This window comes from Falco naumanni, chromosome 1, assembly GCF_017639655.2.
Source record: "Falco naumanni isolate bFalNau1 chromosome 1, bFalNau1.pat, whole genome shotgun sequence".
Taxonomy (NCBI): domain Eukaryota; kingdom Metazoa; phylum Chordata; class Aves; order Falconiformes; family Falconidae; genus Falco; species Falco naumanni.
The window spans coordinates 95809662-95828476 of NC_054054.1; the positions used below are offsets into that span (position 1 = coordinate 95809662).

The 18815-nt window shown below is 40.9% G+C and overlaps 1 protein-coding gene across 10 annotated transcripts in view; it reads left to right on the plus strand.

The window, feature by feature from the left end:
- The window catches only part of KDM2B (lysine demethylase 2B), a 125947-nt gene that overhangs the window by 63747 nt on the left and 43385 nt on the right, over positions 1-18815 (plus strand). For all 10 annotated transcript variants that reach the window (XM_040609970.1, XM_040609963.1, XM_040610018.1 and 7 more), the window contains 2 exons: positions 4653-4779; positions 12780-13234. In XM_040609970.1, the coding sequence (XP_040465904.1) occupies positions 4653-4779; positions 12780-13234 (582 nt within the window). The remainder of the gene's footprint in view (positions 1-4652; positions 4780-12779; positions 13235-18815) is intronic.

An 18815-nucleotide genomic window follows, 5' to 3' on the forward strand; every position in this document is an offset into this window, starting at 1 on the left:
GGGAAGGTAACAAGTTTTTTCCTGAAGTTGCATAAAATCTGAGCGTTTGTTCCCACAGGACTTGAGCAACCTGAGATCACATACCTTGGGTTGTAAACTGCTCAGTAGTGATTCATGTCAGGCCCTTCTCTTTGGGAGGCTGGGTACAGCTTTGATCTCCTAAGCTTTTATACCAGGAGGCAGAATTCCCCATAACAGTCAGATATGTTGGTAACTTTTAGGAACTTACCAGCCAGTTACATTGAAATGCCTTTTAAAATTCACTAGCCCCCTGATCCTGTGGGGAGGTTCTGGGAGCTGCGTATCTGCTTCTTTGAAAATGTCCTGTCACCTTTTTTTTTGGAAAGGGATACTACAACATTTGGAAGTCTGAAATCAGACCTGTACTCTTGTCAGTTTTGGTTTAGATTTTCTTCAAAGTCTGTGTAGTTCTTTATCATTTCCCCTCCAAAAATATTTAAGTGTTTAAAAAAAAACCACACTAATGAAAGCCAACAGCCCAGAAGTTCCACAACTTCATAGAAATAATTTCAGTGCTTGTATGTTGCTGTGTGCTAGCAACGTGTTATGCACAGCCTGTACCTGTGTTCGCAAGCTTGTGCTTGTAGGCAGCCATAAAATAACAAAACTGTGTGAACAGTTGAATAGCAGGAATTTCTAGACAGAAACAAAATATAAGCCGTGTAACTAAGGCATACCAAAGTTTGATAAAAGGCAGGAAAGTCAATACCGTTATTTAGAAATAACAACACCCACCACCACCACCTAAAAATATCATGCAGGAATCTTGAAGGACTAAATGTTTTCAAAATAGGATTCTACTGTGTACTACTTCATTTGCTTTGCCAATCAAATTTTGTAACTACTTTGTACAAATAATTCATACACTAGCTAGTATAGCAGACTCAGTACAGTATGTAGTTCACACAAATTTGCCAGTGTGAACATACTGCAAATGAGTTTCTCATCAGTATCGATCTTTCCATTGTGTATAGTACAGAAGTAAATTACATGATGTGATTGACGAAGTAATTTGCCACACTCAAATCAAAGTGTAATACAGGTGTGTTTCCCCTTTTCATTTTGCACAGAGCAATTTTATGGAGGTTTCACTGTGTTTAAACCTGCTATATAATGCTTAATCATCTTTGATTGCTGATATTCAAAGTCATTTTTATGCTAGGTGTAGTTGTTACTGTCTTAGCAGCTAAGACAAGAATAAATACATGGTTGAAACTGCAATGCTGATTTACAGCCTGATAAAATTACCTAGTTTATATACTTGTCATGCTTATTCTAGCTTAATTTCTTATATCCCTGGGAGACTTTTTAAGAGCGTTATAGCCATTTAAAAATAGTTTTAAGGAGTAATAAAAAACATGTCTATTGTTGGAAACAGCTCCTAATGTGCAATTGAGGTAAACAAATATTCTCCAGCCTTACAGTTTGTAGAGACTCTCATTTTGCAGTCTGGCTTTCCTAGAGGCCAATTAACAGCTAGTCAAATAGGCCAAGCTGTTTAGTGCTCTGCTAGACCAGCTTGAATAACTGCAAAGCAGGCTGCCATGCAGAGATTCATCATCTTGGCATAGGGATGTTAAGCTCTGTATTACTGAAGAGGAAGAATGTGTCAAACTTACTCCCAACTCATCTAAATTTAACTGCGTTAAAAAATTTCTGTGGGGACAGGGACAAAAGCGCTCAAAATATATACGTAAGGTGGTCACTCACAGATGATGGTGTTTGCTACTGATTTTGTTTGCTGGAATGTAAGATAACATATTAAGTTTTTGTAAATAATCATAAATTGGTTTTCAGTGTTGTGATTAGATTGATTAAACACAAGTGGAGTTTGTAATGATTTTAATGGCCATTGTGGAAGAGACTAATACTTTCTTAAGGAAAATGTGTGCCTTACTTAGGGTTTTTTGTTTTGTTTTTGGAGGGGGTTATAAGCCTCTCAAATAATTTCACTTTGAACTGAAGAAATGGATCGTATTCCAGAGAGGATTTTTCTCACTGTACAGGAATAATTAAAAAATTTATTCAGTGGATTGTAAATTATTAATCACAGAAGTTAGAGCTGGAAATGCCTATTAGATGATCTAGTGTATTTCCCTGCTGGTGGGGAGTTTAGTCCTCTGGCAGTGTCTGTATCAGATATTACACTTTAAATTCATCACAGAACATTTTTAATTTCTTTCTTTCTTTCTTTTATTCCTCCCCCCTCCCTGTAAGAGTTCGTTTAACCATAAGTATACAATGGAAGAAGTATGGGCGTGTACATAACGCAGTTCCCATCCATTATAATTAATAAATGTCCAAGGATGTCATAAAGAATGTACTCCTCTATACTTTTCCATAAGGCAAACTTTAGAAGATTTTTAAAGGATTGTTAGACTTGCTTTACTGGCAAAAGGCACTGTAGATCTTTGCACAGTATCTCTTGCTACATACGGTAGCTCTTCTGAAGGTTTGTAAAAGCAGAGCCTTCTCAGGCAAATAGTGAATTACAGAGGCATGGAGGGATTTGCTGTGGGTTGGAACATTGATAGTGAGGCAATTAGGAACTCAAATTGAATATTAAAGATTGATATACATAATGGGAGCACTGCATGCATTACTGCCTTGTCTTTCACATTGAATTAACATTGGTAACAACTAAATTTGGTGAAGCTCAGAATCTGTCAACAAATGTTGAGCAATGATGTCTTTAATATTCCCAGGCATGTGGCTGAAAACCTTTTGAAGGCTGAGGGGTGGAAGGCGGCTTCCTGTTTGTAAGTCAATTCTTTGCAAATTTTGTTTCCTGCAGTGCTCTCTTGGAAAAATTTGAGTTCCTTTATTAGCGTATATTTTAGCATGGCTAATTTCCCCTGTGTTCCATAATAGTGATAAGTGACTTGATCTCTTCTTTATGACAAATAACTAAACCAAAGGAAAAATTTTCTCCCGATGCAGAAAGGCCCTGGGGTTAAATGTTATCACATTTAGGGGGATGTTGGTTGGTTGGTTTTTGCCTTCTTTCGTTTTTGTTTTTCTTCTTTTTGGTATGTGTGCTTTGTAATGACACAGGGAAACATTTGAAAAAGTGCGGCATGGCTGGATGCATGACCCATAGCAACATACAGTTCAGATTTGCCAGCTACATTTGTGTTGAATTTAAGAGATCTTAACTTTCAGGAATTGCCATGGAGTATTTAAATTCTACACTGTGATATGTTTAGTGGGGCAATACAGTATATTTTCCCTTTGTTACATTTTGTTTTACTGCTAAAAGTATTTGCATTTCCTGTGCCCTGGAAACACAGGCAAGTTCTTTGACTGTCCACCTTGGGGACAGTTTTCAAATACGGGCATTCTAGTAAGTCACTGCTGTGCTCAAGTGGATGCTTTTATCATCACACATGTTTCGACAGTGCCTGCTTTGCAGAGCTGAATCTGAGTTTTCAGGTGCTGGGTTAGCAGTTCTGTTTAGACTTTGGGGTTTTGAGTGATCTGAGGTGGGGTGAGCTTTTGTTTTTTTCAAAATGAGCTTCCTAAGATAATGCTCCTTTCTGATGCAGTTCAGTTTTTCATTAAAAGTGGATGGACACCTCTTGGCTAGGTGAGCTGTTAATATGCATAGAATGTCTTAAAGCAGTTCCTATAATCCCAGTGCAATGCATGCATGCAAGCCTGCAAAATGCAAATTTCTGTGCCACCAGGAGAAAGAAGTGTACAGTGTAAGTACAAGTGCATGCAAGATGCGTGGCATCCATTTTTACAAATCAGAATAAAAATACATGTGTTCCTGCATTTTAGGAGCTTCCCAGATTCTTCTTTGGTAACCTCCAGTAACCTCCCATAGATAGAAAACTATGCTGAAAAGGAAGGAAACCCACTTTGTTTTCTTTAGAATCTGAAATAATCACACAAATAAATAGTGTTGGAGAGTAAGCTTTTTGTGTGAGAACAACAGGTCTGAGATGTAAGAAAAAGTAACAGCTTGACAGGATCTTTTGTCAAAATCCTGCTTTTCTATTCTGTTTGTGGCAAAAGCTAACTTGCTACCAAAATACTAAGTGTAAACCACATGAGGGGTTTTTACTTTTAATGTGTAATTATCAATAATTAAGAATTTGTGTGTTCATTTGTTTAATCAAATTGTTGTGAAGACCGTAATTGAAAAAGATGTATTTTCTGCTTGACTCATTTTAGGTAATATTGCCATTTTGAGAAAAAAATAGTGTTTAGGAAATTAAATAAATAAATAAATAAAAATTAAAAAAACCCCACCTTTATTTTAAATTGAGTTTTAGTGACTAACATCTGTATGTGACCACCCTATGTTTATACAGTAGGTAAATAATACCGTAGGGGCCATCCATCAGTTTCATGATTTCACAAGAACACAAACCCTTTCCTCTCCCACCACCCCAAGAGGATACAAATTAGTGAACCAAGAAATGATGCTATCATGGCAGGCAGGCAGGCAGTCTCCTCATTTTGTATGCTGAAGGCATACATCTCACTCGGCTCCCACCCTGTCTCCCCTCCCCCTCCTGCATACTGTTTGTGCTCTTGATAACATGATGAGAATGACGACTGGCCCTTGTGCTGCAAACTTCTTTTCTTTCCCCATGGACTGACAGTCTTGATCTTGCTTTCAGGTGCATGCCAAATTCCGTTATCCTTTCTACTATGAAATGTGCTGGTATGTTCTGGAGAGATACGTGTCCTGTGTGACCCAGCGCTGCCACCTCAGCAAAGAGTACCAGAAAGAATCAATGTTAATTGGTGAGTGAATCCTTTGAGTGCATATTCAGAACTGATGCTAGCACCTTAGGCTATTTACTGCTTTGGTTTCTGCAAAGCGGGTTATAAATTGATTTGGAGAACTGTAGACATTCTAATGAACTGTTTCTTTATTTTGGGGTGGGGAATGTTTTGACTCTTAAGCGTTTCCATGAAGTACCAGCCTACTTCAAATTATATTTATTGAGTGTTCCCTTAGCGAGTGGATCCCAGAAAAATAATTTTTGGATGCGTTTGTTCCTTGGTTTCAGTAATGTTTCTGTTGAGGTGATCTGCCAAACAGTTGAGGATTTACTGCTGTGTTTGGCACAGTACCTTAGTAGCCAGAAATGTGTGCATTGCAACGTTGCTCTGGTGAGATGGATATTTAGTCCTTTTATGGACCGTCTCCTCTACAGAATGCGTTATGGTCACTAAACCTGGCTTCTTTCTCTTTTTTTCTTTAATCTCTACTTTAGTTCTCTCTGGTGACTGACTTCTAGTTCTGCAGAATAACAAAACCAAGTAAACATCTACACAAATCTACATGATCTATAACCTAAGTGCAGGGAGGTCAAAGAAACCTTTACAATAGCTGAAAATGGACCATAGCAGAGACAAATAGATGCGCCTGAAGCAGGAAGGCATTACCTTGGCACTGATATGAGCTTTACATCAGTGTGTGAAGATTTCAGTTGTTTTGCTGAACCGTCCTCTTTTTTCCCCCCTTTAATGGGACAAGACAGCAGGCCATGTTACCTCCCTGCTTTTAAGCACAGAATGGCTGAAAGTAGCACAAGCACCAGCTAAATCTGAACATGTTAAGTCGGAGGAGGAGCAAGGTCTGTGCCTCCTGCTCCCTGAGTTGGCACTTGGAGTGAACCTGGCATGGTTGGAACTGCCCTGGGTTCTGGACAGAGCAGGGAAATGATCACCTACTAGCATAATTTTAGTAGAAGGGATTGAAGAAGTTATGGGCAGGTGTCACTCTCCAGTGAGTTTTACTGACCAAGAATAACTCGAGGAAGCTAATTGTGTAGCGAGGCCAGGGAAATTTTTTGGAGTCACTGGGAATTTGGGTGCTTCACATTTTGTGTCTCTTCTTAGCTCTGTGAGACCCTGATCAGAAGGGTTAGTTAAGCAGGAACTCTGTGTGGAGGATTTTTTCTCATTATGTAAGATTGTCCTAGAGGAAAGGACAAGTTAGCCCTTTGGATCAACTCTTTGTAAAGCAATGACAACATTCTGATAACTAGAAAATAAGGAACAACCTCCTGTTGTCTGAACCTCTTTCTGGCATGAAAGAGGCTTGTCCTGTGGGCAGGGTGGGGGTGCCCAGATTGCTGAGGTGTGATTTTGGAACAAATTAGGTGTGGAGAGTGGATGGTTCAGGATATTGAGATGGGATTTTTTCCAGCTAAATCACCAGTGTGAATTCCCGCCCAACTCAGTCATTACTGATAATGGTTTGGTGATCCCCATGAAATGTGCCTCAGTCCAATTACTAGCTGAGAGATACTCAAATCATATAGAAGCACACTGGGAACATAGATGTCCATTGTCTAAAGGGAAGAGGATTGTTTTGCATGCCCAAAGAGTGCCAGCTACAAAGGCATCAGGAAAAGGAGCCTAGCTGTTTGGAAAGTGGTTTGGTGGTGACATGGTCAGGGTCTTGTCTCCTGTGGTGGCTTCAGTTGCTGGCCTAGTGGAAAGTGAATATGAAACTGCTTTGCTGTTGTTTGGGCATGGTCTTAAGTTCTTTCCAAATTACTGTGAGAAACATGCTGCTTTCAGAAGACTATTCTGTTTCATGGACTCTAGATGTTGTGCAGCTGCCCTGTGAGCTGAATCAGTTCAGTGATGTGACTGAAAATTAACCCTACGGAAAAATGAATATATTTGTTATCGGTAGGATTGAGCTGATCTGACTTGCAGCCCTACTGCATGGCTGCAGGTGCCAAGTTGAGGTAGGTGCTGGGAGTGTCTGGCTGGGCAGATCTGGAGCTGTTGTAACTGTCTTGAATGGCTCGGTACTTTCAGCTTACCAAAGTGATATCTACTGACAGTGTGTAGTTCGTCCACCTGCCTGCTATCTCTTGACTTCAGAGTATTAGCATGTTGATAAAATCTCTGACACTGACATGCAGGGCCTTTCTCTCCAGGAGAAACAGATGTATACTTTTTTTTTTTTTTTTTGTCAGAAACTTGCTTTTTATTTCTTGGCAGAATCTTAACCTTAAAATAATTATTTAGCTGGAGATTGTGGTTCAGAAGCCAAGATCTACTGTATCTACTGGATCTTTCACTTAGGCGTTTGCTAAGTTCAAAGAAGTAAAGGTACATTATTTCCCTTTACAAAGCTGTTCTGCTTTGTTCTGCATAATACTGTTTCAAATACTTCCTCGTCTTTTCTTTTAACTGGTCTTAGCGTCCAGCCTCTTGACTCACATCTCTACAAAATGTAATCCTTGAATTACACTTGTTTGTTCTGCGTTGTCTATATTTTAATATCATTCACCTGATGTGGGATAGGATATCCAAATGAGGGCAGTGTTTCAAAACCCCACCACTTTGTTTTTAAGCTTTTCTTCAGAACTGCTAAGGTCCTTAAATTGTCTCATCCTTAGAGACTTCTCTATCTGGAAGCAATTTCTTGATTTCCCATGAGTGTCCCTTGACAGTAATTTCCCATTATTCTCCTTAAAGAGTAATGAAACAAAGTACTTAACTTCTTTGCAGACCCCTCAATACATTTGTTTTCTGTCCTTCTTGATTTAAGAAAAAAATTCTTCATATCCTTGTATTCGTTTTCAGAAATTTATCTTGAATAATCTTCATATTTTTGTAAAATAATCTCTTTGATGTGATTTGTTCTAAAAGTTTACTTTCCTTTTGGGTGCTAGGATTTGCTATTTTTCATCCTTGAGTTGTGTGGCTTTCTTGCATGCCTTCTAAGACAGTGGTCTTACTGGCTCTCAGAAGCAGAGAAGCCACAATTGATTATTAGCCAAGGAGGACATCACCAGAGAGAGCACAGGACGCTGCTTGTGGTCTCTGGGTTTCACAAGGTGGTAGTTCTCACAGGATTAGTAGAGATTCTGTTCTGTGCAAAACAGGGAGATGACTCTGGTGATCTAGAACATCTTTGGAGAACACAGAAAGCGGAGTTCATCAGCAATTCTATTTTTAAGGATGTCTTTAGACTTCTCATTAGTCTCTAGACTACCATGTTTTCATTACATAGTATTTATTTGCTTTTATGTGAAGGTTGCTAGATTCAGAGTACATTGCCTACTCATGAAAATGTATTGCTGTGATTGTGTTGCGATACCTCTATCCCAATAGTTGTATGCTAGTATAGCAGCTTACGTTGTTCTTTGTATTTCTGTTTTCTAAGTAGCTCAAGTAACAGAACTTCACCCACCTCAGTGTAGGCAAGACTAAAACCTTGAGTCTTCCCACTACCTAAATAAAAATGTCTGCACTTCTAAATGAGTTGGAAGATGATGACCGTGGCTTCCTTTCCCATTCTTCACGCCCAGAATGAGTTTTCAGGCAGTTGCCTCTTAGTTAGTGTGTAAGACTGTTCTTTCTCAGATCTCTTCTGCAGAAGGGCAAACACTCGGGGGAATGATGACATGACAGTGATCACAGGCTGCTGTAAAAGCACACAAGCTCTCTTTCTTCCCACCCGCACCCACCCCCCCGCGCCTTTCCTTGTCCCTCTCAACTGTGACATTTGTCCTGCCAGCTGAAATCAGAAAGGGATCCTATTTGGGTTTCCTACTAGATTTGAACATGCACGGTTTTGGGATGGATATGTCTTCATTATTTTCACTCTTATCATGAATGAGCCTGTACTGGATGTTTTCAACCACAGTTGACCTTCAGTGAGATATGTATCTTGAGAGTGAGCTGACAAAGAGTAATTGGGAGAAGATACTGGGCTATCAGAAATATGCTTTCTCTGTAGCTTGCAGCTTTTTAAGATTCCCTTTGCTAAAATTTTAACAGGATGGCTCTAACTGGTATGTTAAGCCTGATGGGTGGAGAAGATACACGCCCTCTGGCATGGTGAAGGAGCCATGTATCCCCGTCTCTGCCCCCCCCCCACCCCCCCCACCCCTTCTCAGGGGACAGATAGATTTGCTTATGATAGACAGACACTAGACTGTACGGAGTGATTTCTGTGTGGGGTGCTCTGTGCAATGATACATTTCTAGTATGCTCAGGTTTTTTGCTGCTAATGAAAATGACATTGCTGTCTTTACCAGACCAATAGCAATTGCTACTGCCAAGTTACAGTGTCAGGGTTTGGAGCTGGGAATGGCAAATAGATATTACATGCTGGACTGTTCAAAAGAGTTTAGAAAGATTTCATAATTATACCTCGCCCCCTTCCCTTTCTTTTAAGTTCTGTAATACAGCAACTTTGTTTTTGTCAAGGAAAGAAGCTGTGTATAATTAATCCTTCTTGTACAAGTGGCTAACTGTGGGGAGAGTTAAGCGATTTACCCAGAACCACAGGGAACTGCTATAGAAAAAAGGATATTTCTAGCTTTGTCCTGTGGTCAAGCCTGTGCTGCTGCTCCTTTTCATGGAGTTACATCGCTGACTGGTTTGATTGAGCTGGTTTTATTTGCTTTGAGATGGAGACAGGGTTGAAGGTGTTTTTTCACTAATTCATTCATATGGGAGCCCAGACTGGATAACCACTCTGAAACTGGAGCTGTAACCTGGTGTTGGCTGGTGCATTGACTCGGAAGAAGAAACCACAGTTGCACTTAGCAGGAGCCCTTTTCCATGGAGAGACTTTATAAACCAAAGACATCAAAAGTCAGCGGAACCCTGGTAACACAGTGCTTAAAATGCACTTCTTGACAGAGTACGTGCAGGTTACGTTTATGAGGGCCTCAACTCACCGCATAGTAACTCTGTCAGATACTGTTTTCATTAAAATGAATAAATAAAAATCATGAGATGTTGCATTACAACAAACACTTGAAAACACAAAATTGAACCTTCCTTACCTTGAAGTTACGCTTCCATTATTGATTCTCTTGGCCGCTTTTTTTTTTTTTTAATTAGCAGCAGTAGCATACAGTTTTTTGAAAGCAGTCTGCTCTTAATCTGATGGTGCAACAGTACTGTAATCCCCTAGTGCTCCAGAACAGACTGATACACTTGAGTTTAACGGCAAGCCCCGTCCCCAAAGGTAAAGTTAAGCAAGGCATCCTGTAACTGCCAGGCTTGCAGAGAACAGGCCACAAGGCACTTGTTTTGTGATGGTTCATTTTGAGGTTAGATTTAGATTGGTTTTTGTCTGTCCATACCCAGGTGTAGCTGGCACAGCAGGGTCTTTCTTGTGCAGACAGCTGGTGGTAGGGAGGAGGTGGCAGCTGGCAGAACAGAGTTGCTGGCCTCCCATGTGCTTGTTTCTGATGGGAATAGGCCCCCACTATGCTGTGGTGTTCCACTGCTCTCTTGCCTTTTGTTTCTGTAGGTTAGAGCAAGAGACAAAAAGTGGAGATCTCTCTGGAAGGCTGTTTTCTCTTGGCACCACCAGAGCGTTACTTGGAGTAAATAATTCACACCTCCATAATGTGATATCTCTCTTTTTCTTTAGGCCTTATCTACGCTTGTGATTTGCCCCAGTTACAGCCATTAGTTCCTGTTCAGCAGAGTCACAGCATAGGAAGACAGAAACATAATTTTCTTCATGTGGATTTATACCAATTTCTGTTAATGGTGCTGTCCTGGGAGCTTAGGGATGTGTACCTTCTTCTGTTTTATCACTGGCATCTTCTCCCATCTGGGTCAGGCTTTTATGCTTCAGTCAGTGTAACGTAGCTCATCCAGACAGTGTGGCTTAGAGAAGGGGCTCTAGCCCTGGATCCAAGAGCCTGGATTCTGATTCCTGGTTTTTCCCTAGATTGGGTGTGTGACATCGAGCAAATCATGCTTTCTCCCAAGCATCTGTTTCCTCGGCTGTAAAATGGGAGAATGACATAAGCTGATTATATAGCCCTTTGAGGTGGGTAAGTGTGCTAGCTACTGTGGACAAAGGAAAAAACCAGTATTAAAGAAAAACTGGATAACCTGGTGGTTTTTAAATGTTCTGGTTAAGATATTTTCTAATCCTGTTTGTTTTTCTAAGAGAAGTATGGGGGTGTATTAGCACAGACCAGAGAGGAGGAGCTGCTTTGGAGCGTTGCATGCCACCACCTCAGCACACAAAATAAACTGCGCTCTACTTCTTCACGGTGAAGCTTCTTTGGAGGGGTGCAGGGAGGAGGTTACCCTGCACTGTGGCTGGAGCTGGATTTGTCTGTGACCAGCCTTGCTGGTAGCTGGTACTTTTTGTGACTGCCATCTTTTCACGGGCATTTCAGCTTAAATGTGTCTTTAAGGAGTAATTTTATGGTCATTTTGGTTCTGAGGAAGAATGCAAATATGGCTGAAGGAGTAGGCTGGACAGAGATACTTCGTTTTTTGCAGACACTACAGCAACAGCACACTTGCCCTGAGAAGTATAAAGTGGCCAAGTGGTATCTCTTGGACACTTAACACGCAGAGGTGCATGCGGCCTTACAGAGGTTTTATTTGAAACTGCAAAGCTAAGCAGCTAGACAAGCTGCCCTCAGACAGTTACTCTGCCACTGCCTGTTGCATCTTTGTTACCTAGCTAAAAAGTAATATGTATATTTTACAAGAAGATGGTATAAGACTATGCAAGAGACAAGGAGCTTCACTGTGATAAGGGTGAATTTGCTAGCTTGGAACTGGGTTTCACCATTTGTTTTGAACCACGCTGTTAAACAACCGGATGCTGAGCTTTTTTGCTAATGTCTGTTTAATCCTTCCTTAAGCATGATTCACATTGTCCTAATCCAAAGCTACTGCACTGCAAGCATGAAAGCTGTGAAAGGAACTTTTCATTAATTGTTCACCCGCTTTTTCTGTATGACTTCTGTTTCCTTCGCAAAGTGTTTTTGTTTGCAGCTTGATCTCATACCCGTTTCAGCCAGTATTAAAATTCACATTGACTGAACCGGGTGTTGCCAGCGTTAACCGTATTTTCCACAGACATTCCTGCTGTTGCTAGCCTGCTTTCAATCTTGTTCACTTAGTAAAGGAAATTGTGTCTAATAAATAAGAAAAGATGTGTGCTTTAGGGAACCTTGGCCACTAGTATTCTTACATTACTTTCACTGCTTGATTGCATGGAGTTGGGTAACAGGGTTTTTAGGGAGAAACTTAATATAAAACTAAGATTAGTAGTCCTTCAGACTCAGAAACTTGCCTTTAAGTTTTCCTGAGAAGTACCTAGAATGTATTAGGGATGGCATTAAGAAAAACAGTATCATGTAACTCTGTGGCAGTCCCTGCATTTCTCAGTGTGTTTAGGCTTCTTGTCTATAAAATAAGCATAATTGTAATCCACTGTCTAAGGAGAGCAATGAGATTCATGCAGTAACAAGTGGGGGTTCCTGTTTTCCCAACACTGCTTGCAAAGAGGAAAAGTATTAAGAAGTTGATTTTATGCTGTGCAGAATTTCTGGAAGAATGATGATGTACAGCATTTTAATGTGCTTTCTCCCATCATTTTTCCCCTCTTCTTTCTGTGCTAACTCTCCTCTTAAAGCTGTAGGGCTGCTGAATCTGGTCTCTTTTGGATTTGTGGGAAAATTAATTGTGTGTGACTTAAGAGCTCTGCCTACTCTTAATTGAAGGCATAGAGGACTGAAGCTTTGAAGAAAGCATAATTTTTCCCTAAATGTTTCCCAGTCATTTGAATGAGTAGATGTTAATGAAAACCAGTGTTATAACAAACAAACAACCCCCCCCAATTAAAAATCAGCTGAATAAAGCCCATTCCTGTCATTTACTCACTAGGCATTATCCAGTGCACTTTTAAATAGGCAGCATGTAGCCCCAGTGGTAGAGAGATGTTTAAGAGTTACATTGGGTAAAACTTTAGCATTCTTTTTTCTAACTTTCAGATGCAAAGAGAAAACGCAGCACAGACAGCTATTCCTCAGATTCGTGGTTAGACATGGATGAAGAATCTTGTGATGCCCATATCCAGGAGGAGAAGGATGACAGCTTGGATAAGAACTCCAAATCCTTGGTGGATGGCTCCTCCTCACCCAACAGCACACACTCAGAAGGGAAGGAAGGTGCAGGAAGAAAACAAAAAGCCACAGTAATGAGGTACCTAAAAAGAACTTTGTCAAATGAGTCGGATGACAGTGTAAAATCAACAACCCCCACGGACTATCCCAAAACACCAACGGGGTCTCCAGCTACGGAAGTTTCAACCAAATGGACTCACCTCACGGAATTTGAACTGAAGGGTTTAAAAGCCCTGGTGGAAAAGCTTGAATCTCTCCCAGAGAACAAGAAGTGTGTTCCAGAAGGCATTGAAGATCCGCAGGCTCTCCTAGAGGACATGAAGGTGGGTGTGATAGCTTGTTGATCCACACAAACTGTATTCTGTGGGCACAGAAGACAGCAGGAAATCATAAAGCAAAGCTCTGCAGCAGAGGGATGGCAGCTTGTGTGTAGTGACCAGTTCATATCAGCCTGGTATGCCACAGAGAGGGAGATTATGCCTCTAACAAAAGCCATGTCTGCTCTGAGGAGATGGCTGTTTGCAGTCTGATTTAATTGGTGCAGTCCTATCTGACTGTAGCAGTAGTGGCCAAAAGTTTAAATCCTCTCATAGTTCCGCACCTGTTATGTCCTAGTGTAAATATTGTGCCTCAAAAAGTCTGTTTATAGTCTTAATCTGCCCTTTTTGTGGTCTAGTGTCTTTCTGGAGTATACCTTATTAAGTGACACAAACAAAATGTAAATACTTGATTGCAATTTAGAAGATGTATTGTCTGATGTTTTCAGTTGGTTTTTTTTTTTTTTTCTTTCACCTTCTTCATTTTCCTTTCCTCCATTGCCCTCTATAGGTTGATAATTATTCTCCGCTGGTACAATACACTGTTTTTGGAGATGGTGTGAGGAGTGAACATTCAGTAGTGACAGAAGTTCTCTTTATATGTTTAGTATACTGGAAGTGGTACCCCATCTGACTTGGGGATAAATTCCTCCTGAAGACCAGTATGGCCTTGCTGCTTCTAGTTTCAGGCATCCCTTTCGACTACTGGCTTAGCTCTTCTGTGTCTTGTTTTCACATTGTATAAACCAGGCATATTAATTATTTTGTTTAACAAAGCTGAGAGCAGCATACTCTTGCAATTTTGCTGGACTTTTTCAAACAAGGCTAAAATTGTCACCCCGTCTTCCGTGTCCGGTACTATGGCAATTTGGCCTGATTTGGAACTGTGAGTACTGATTCATGGTCTTGTGTTTGGACTACTGGTTTTGTGCTGTTTCTGTGTACAGTGTGATTCTTCAGCTACATATGCTCTTTACACAAAAGCTGTGTAAGCAACAGTCTGAGGGGAAAAATACATGTTTATATGGTAAAAGGGGAGCCTCTATTTTTTAGGGTAAGTAGTGTAACAGCTGCTTAGAAAAGGCTTCAAAGCCAGTTAAAGAAGTCTGAACATATGCAGTGTGCAGTGGAACCATATTCCACAATCTTGGAGCCTGGCAGTGTGATACACGGCACTCATTTTGGTAAACCACAAGAGCTCAGAAAGTCTCTTCTTGCAAAATCAGCCACTCTGTATATGGAAGTGGACGCATATGCCCAAAGTTGTGGCTGTAGATTCACTGGCTTGCTTTGTGATCAGTTGTCTTCTAATCAGAAATCAAAATGAAGCTTCAAGACCGGGAGTTGAATTTGTGGTGAAGAAGAAGGAATGGTAGCATTACTTTTCCAAGCTTGGTGCACAGACCAGTTGTCACTTAGAAATAAAATAGCCCTTCTTGAAATGCCAGAAAGGGGTGCAATGCGTAATAAACAGTGCAGATGTTTAGAATATGATCGTGCATGCTCTTTTGATGACATACTCCAGTGCACCGTGAGACATCTTAGTAGAACGTGGCAAGATACCATATGTGAATCTGGTTTAAAGCACCGTGTAGGAGTATGTTTTTATATTCCTCTCCAGAGCAGTGGATTCACTAACTACAGAGATGGAGAACTGCAAACAGACATTTAAGAAAAAGGCACAAGCCATGCCCTTTTTGGTGATACTGTGCTTTAATTGGTATTAGTGGGCATCTGCCAGTTTATTTTGTGCATCTTGCAGAGTTGCAGTCTTGATGTTCCGTCTCCCTTGATAACTGCCTGCCTCCAGACTTTCTTTCCTTGCCAGCACACACTGTAACCATCAAGATGTAGCCCAACATCTGGATATTTATGGTTCCCTGCTGGTTAAAGACCCCATGACCACATCTAAACATCATGCATGCTACAGAATTGTTTTCTCTGGAATCACCTCTGTATGTTTGGTGAGCCTGCGACTGATTAGTCAGAGCAAGACCTTCTAAAAGGTTTCCTTTTCTTGAACAATGTCTAAATAACTGTTAAAGAACTTTCTTGCCCATCTTTTTTACAATATTGACCTACATATAAGGCGGCTCTTAATTTTCAGAGAATGGGAGTCAATGTGACGTAGTAAATTAAAGCCCATATAATCTGCTTCCTCCATAACTCTCCCTATGGTTGCATAATCTGCTTGCTGGGTGCTCTGAAGGAATTGGGACAGTTAGGGGGAGTTGTACTTGTATGAATTGTTGCTTGAGTACCTTTCCTCTCAACTCAGGGGTGGAGTCAAGGACTCGCAGCACAGGCCTTCCCTTCTTTGCTCATCAGCACATTGTCTGAGGCAGCCACTGACAAGGTGTGTCCCATTACCATCTAGGTCTGGAACCTTGGATGCAACAACCCATTACTCCTTTCTGCTGGTGTGTTCGTTGACATGGTAGAGAACAGTGCAGTGGAGCAAAAGCATCTCTTTGTAACCAATGTGATATCAAAGCATAAAGTTTGTTTTATTGAGTTTATTTGACTTATAAAAAAATCAAAAGCAAGTATATCAGTGTATGTTTAGGGCTTCTACCTTCAAAGGATAGAGCATGCTGATGGAAAAGCTGCCAAGTGGCTGATTTCAGCCCCTTGAGCACACATCTAGCGTAATGGTCCTTGCAGGATTCCTGTATTGGTGTGCAGAATGCGGCTATTCAGTATTTTGTTCCATCCTTTCTCTTTAGTGTGTGTTAGGTACACCATACTGTTCAGACCCACAGCTGAACACTGTGATACAAGTGTTCCCTTGGGGATCCCAGTGATACCACTACTGTAGGTGTGTGCTTCATAAGTGGTAATTGATGAGCTGTTATCATCTCTGGTGCACCAGTAGGGAACTAGAGTGTGAAGAGATTAAGATAAAAGTGACCATAATTCTGGATACTGGTTTTGCATGCCGCAGGTGTGATTTTCAAAGAAGCTAGCATTATTTAAGAACGATAGGCACAAAAGGTAGTTTTAATGGTATTGAAACTGTAATTGCTTATCATTTCTGCAGAACCAAAGTTCTGATCTTTAGCATCTAGATCCCAAGCCAGACATGAGGAAGAGTAGGAATATACAATTAATGACTGCCTGTGGAAACTTGATTTAACAAGATTTGCCCTGTGTCACCCAGAGACATAATGGCAGAGGAAGAAATACAGTCAATTTTTCTGGAATGGTGTTTATCAACTTGACCAGTAAATCATATTTCCTCTTACTTTGCTACTACTATTTCAACTTATACAGAAAATATGTGGGGATTTTGCTGATGACAGTAGCAATAGAGTGAGCAGTAGCCTGGCAGCTTTACTTTACCCTGATGAATATCCAGAGCACCAGTCATCTGTGTGACTGAATGGAGGCAGAAATCCTGCAGAAGAAGCTGTGGCAACTCATACATATGTGCTGTGACTGTATTCTACTGTGTTCACAAGGTTTATTTCATGGGCAACCTGACTTTTGGGCATGTGATGTATTAATAATGCATCCTATTAAAAGTACCTTTTAGTGCACTCATTTGAGGGTTATTTTTAACAAAAGCATAGCAAGAACATGCTCTGACAGAAAGTCTGAAAGCTCTTACTCTGCTTGGAAAGTCTTAAACAGCTTTCTTCCTGAAGAAAATAAATCTGTCTTTATTGTAGCAGTTTTATTCCTTAATGAAATATACTCAGGAACTTTTCTGTATGACATTCAAGTCCGTCTTTGTGCTTCAATAAGATAATGTTTTTGGAAAACAGGATATGGGTCATTAAACTGGAGAAAGGAAACGGTTTTATTCAGTGATGTGAAGTTTCACAGAGCAAATCAGGGTAACTCGCAAGGAATCCATGCTTTCCCATCTGAGCAAGAATACAGTAAAGGATGGGTGACTGGATTACTGCTCTTAGTGGTAAACACAACTACAGCTATATACAGCTATTTAATGTCAAGTAGGTGAGACTCTTTGAAGTAATTTATTTTCCTTATGAGAAGGGAGACTAAGAACTAAACTAAGCCTGTGTAAATTCCTTACGTGTCATCTAAGCTTCCTAACTAACTGCGACTATCTAGTGGGGACACAGCAATCCAGAAGTGCCAAGCTAATGCCTCTGCAGATTGAGAACCCATTTATCATCATGATCGATGGAGTGCAGCAGCACAAGGGAGGCTTATTTGCAGAGCATAACACAGGCCTCACTTGGGGAGCGGGTCAGTTCTTCCCTCAGCTCAAACAAGGAATTAAATTCTTGTCAGCTGCAGCTCTGCTGTATGGGCTGTATGAGACCTGTGTTCACCACCAAAGAAGCTTCTACTGACAGCAGCGTTCACTCCAGAGCAGATGGCATCTGTACAATCAGCCGAGGAGATGCAATAGTCTCTGTATCCAAATGTCTGCGGATGGGCTCTGTGTGAGCTGTATGTGCAGCAAACGTGGGGGGAAATTGTTATACAGCAAACATACCCTCCCTGAGAGTGCTCAGCTGACCCAGGTTGCGGAAGGACAGCGGGCTTGGCAGTGTAGGTATTGGCAGGGTCAGCAGCCAGAAGACACTGCAGCCATTGCCCTCACATCCTTGCTCTTGGTGTTACTGTCAGAGGCACATGCAGCCTGCAGCCATACCTTGTTTTCCATATATACATGCCCTGAGATGAAATACGAAACAGTGCAATAACTCCGGCTCCCAGTTTAAAAATTAATTAGCGGATGAACTGTTAGAGAAGTAACTACACTGATGAGGAAGAGGCAGAGGAAAAAAAATCACTGAGAGGTAATTTAACTTAGATAGTGGCCTTGGGGTTTGGAAGAGTCTCATCCTGTGGCTTCTCCACTTCATGTTTATCTACCAAATAGTATGTCAGTCTATTAAAGATGCAATTGGGATGGACTTGTGCATGAAGAAGAGCATAGAGGTAACCATCTTACTCCTTGGTGTAGTTTGCACCCCACATCACAGGGCAGGTAAAGCTGAGCAGACCTTTGATTTGTGACAGTCTGCATCCCACATTAAACACTCTGCCACTGATAGTTGTCTGTGTGCAGTCTCTGATTTCAGCACACAACGTTTCTGTTGTGTTACCAGCAGGATGGTAATTCCTTTGCTGCTGTTGGAGAAGAGGGTTCTGAGATCTGCCTGCTAATAATGCCACAGACTTTCCCCACTTCAAAGCAAAAATGCTGCTCTTCTTCAGAAGGGTCTGTGGAAGTCCATTAGGGCAAAAGAAACTCAGTTTGAAGAACAGAGTTTGTCAAATATCCGCAACTCCTTGGCAGCAGGAGAAAATTCTTGTGCAAGACAGATGATATCTACTGAAATATGTTCTTTCTTTTTCTTGCCAAAAGATCTTACCCCCTTCTCATTCTGATGAGAGGAAAAAAAACTCCCTCTGCTGAATGTGTTCAGGGGAGTCATTCCTTGCTGTGCTTTTGAAATTAATGGCTAAGCTGAATTCTTACATACTTAATCAGTTTCTTTCCTCCATACCTGCTGTTGTCACCACAGCCTTCAAGTGTAATGAATTGGGCAGCCTTGTGCAGGATGAGCATCACGTTGTCTAACTACAGCCCCATGTTTTTTCT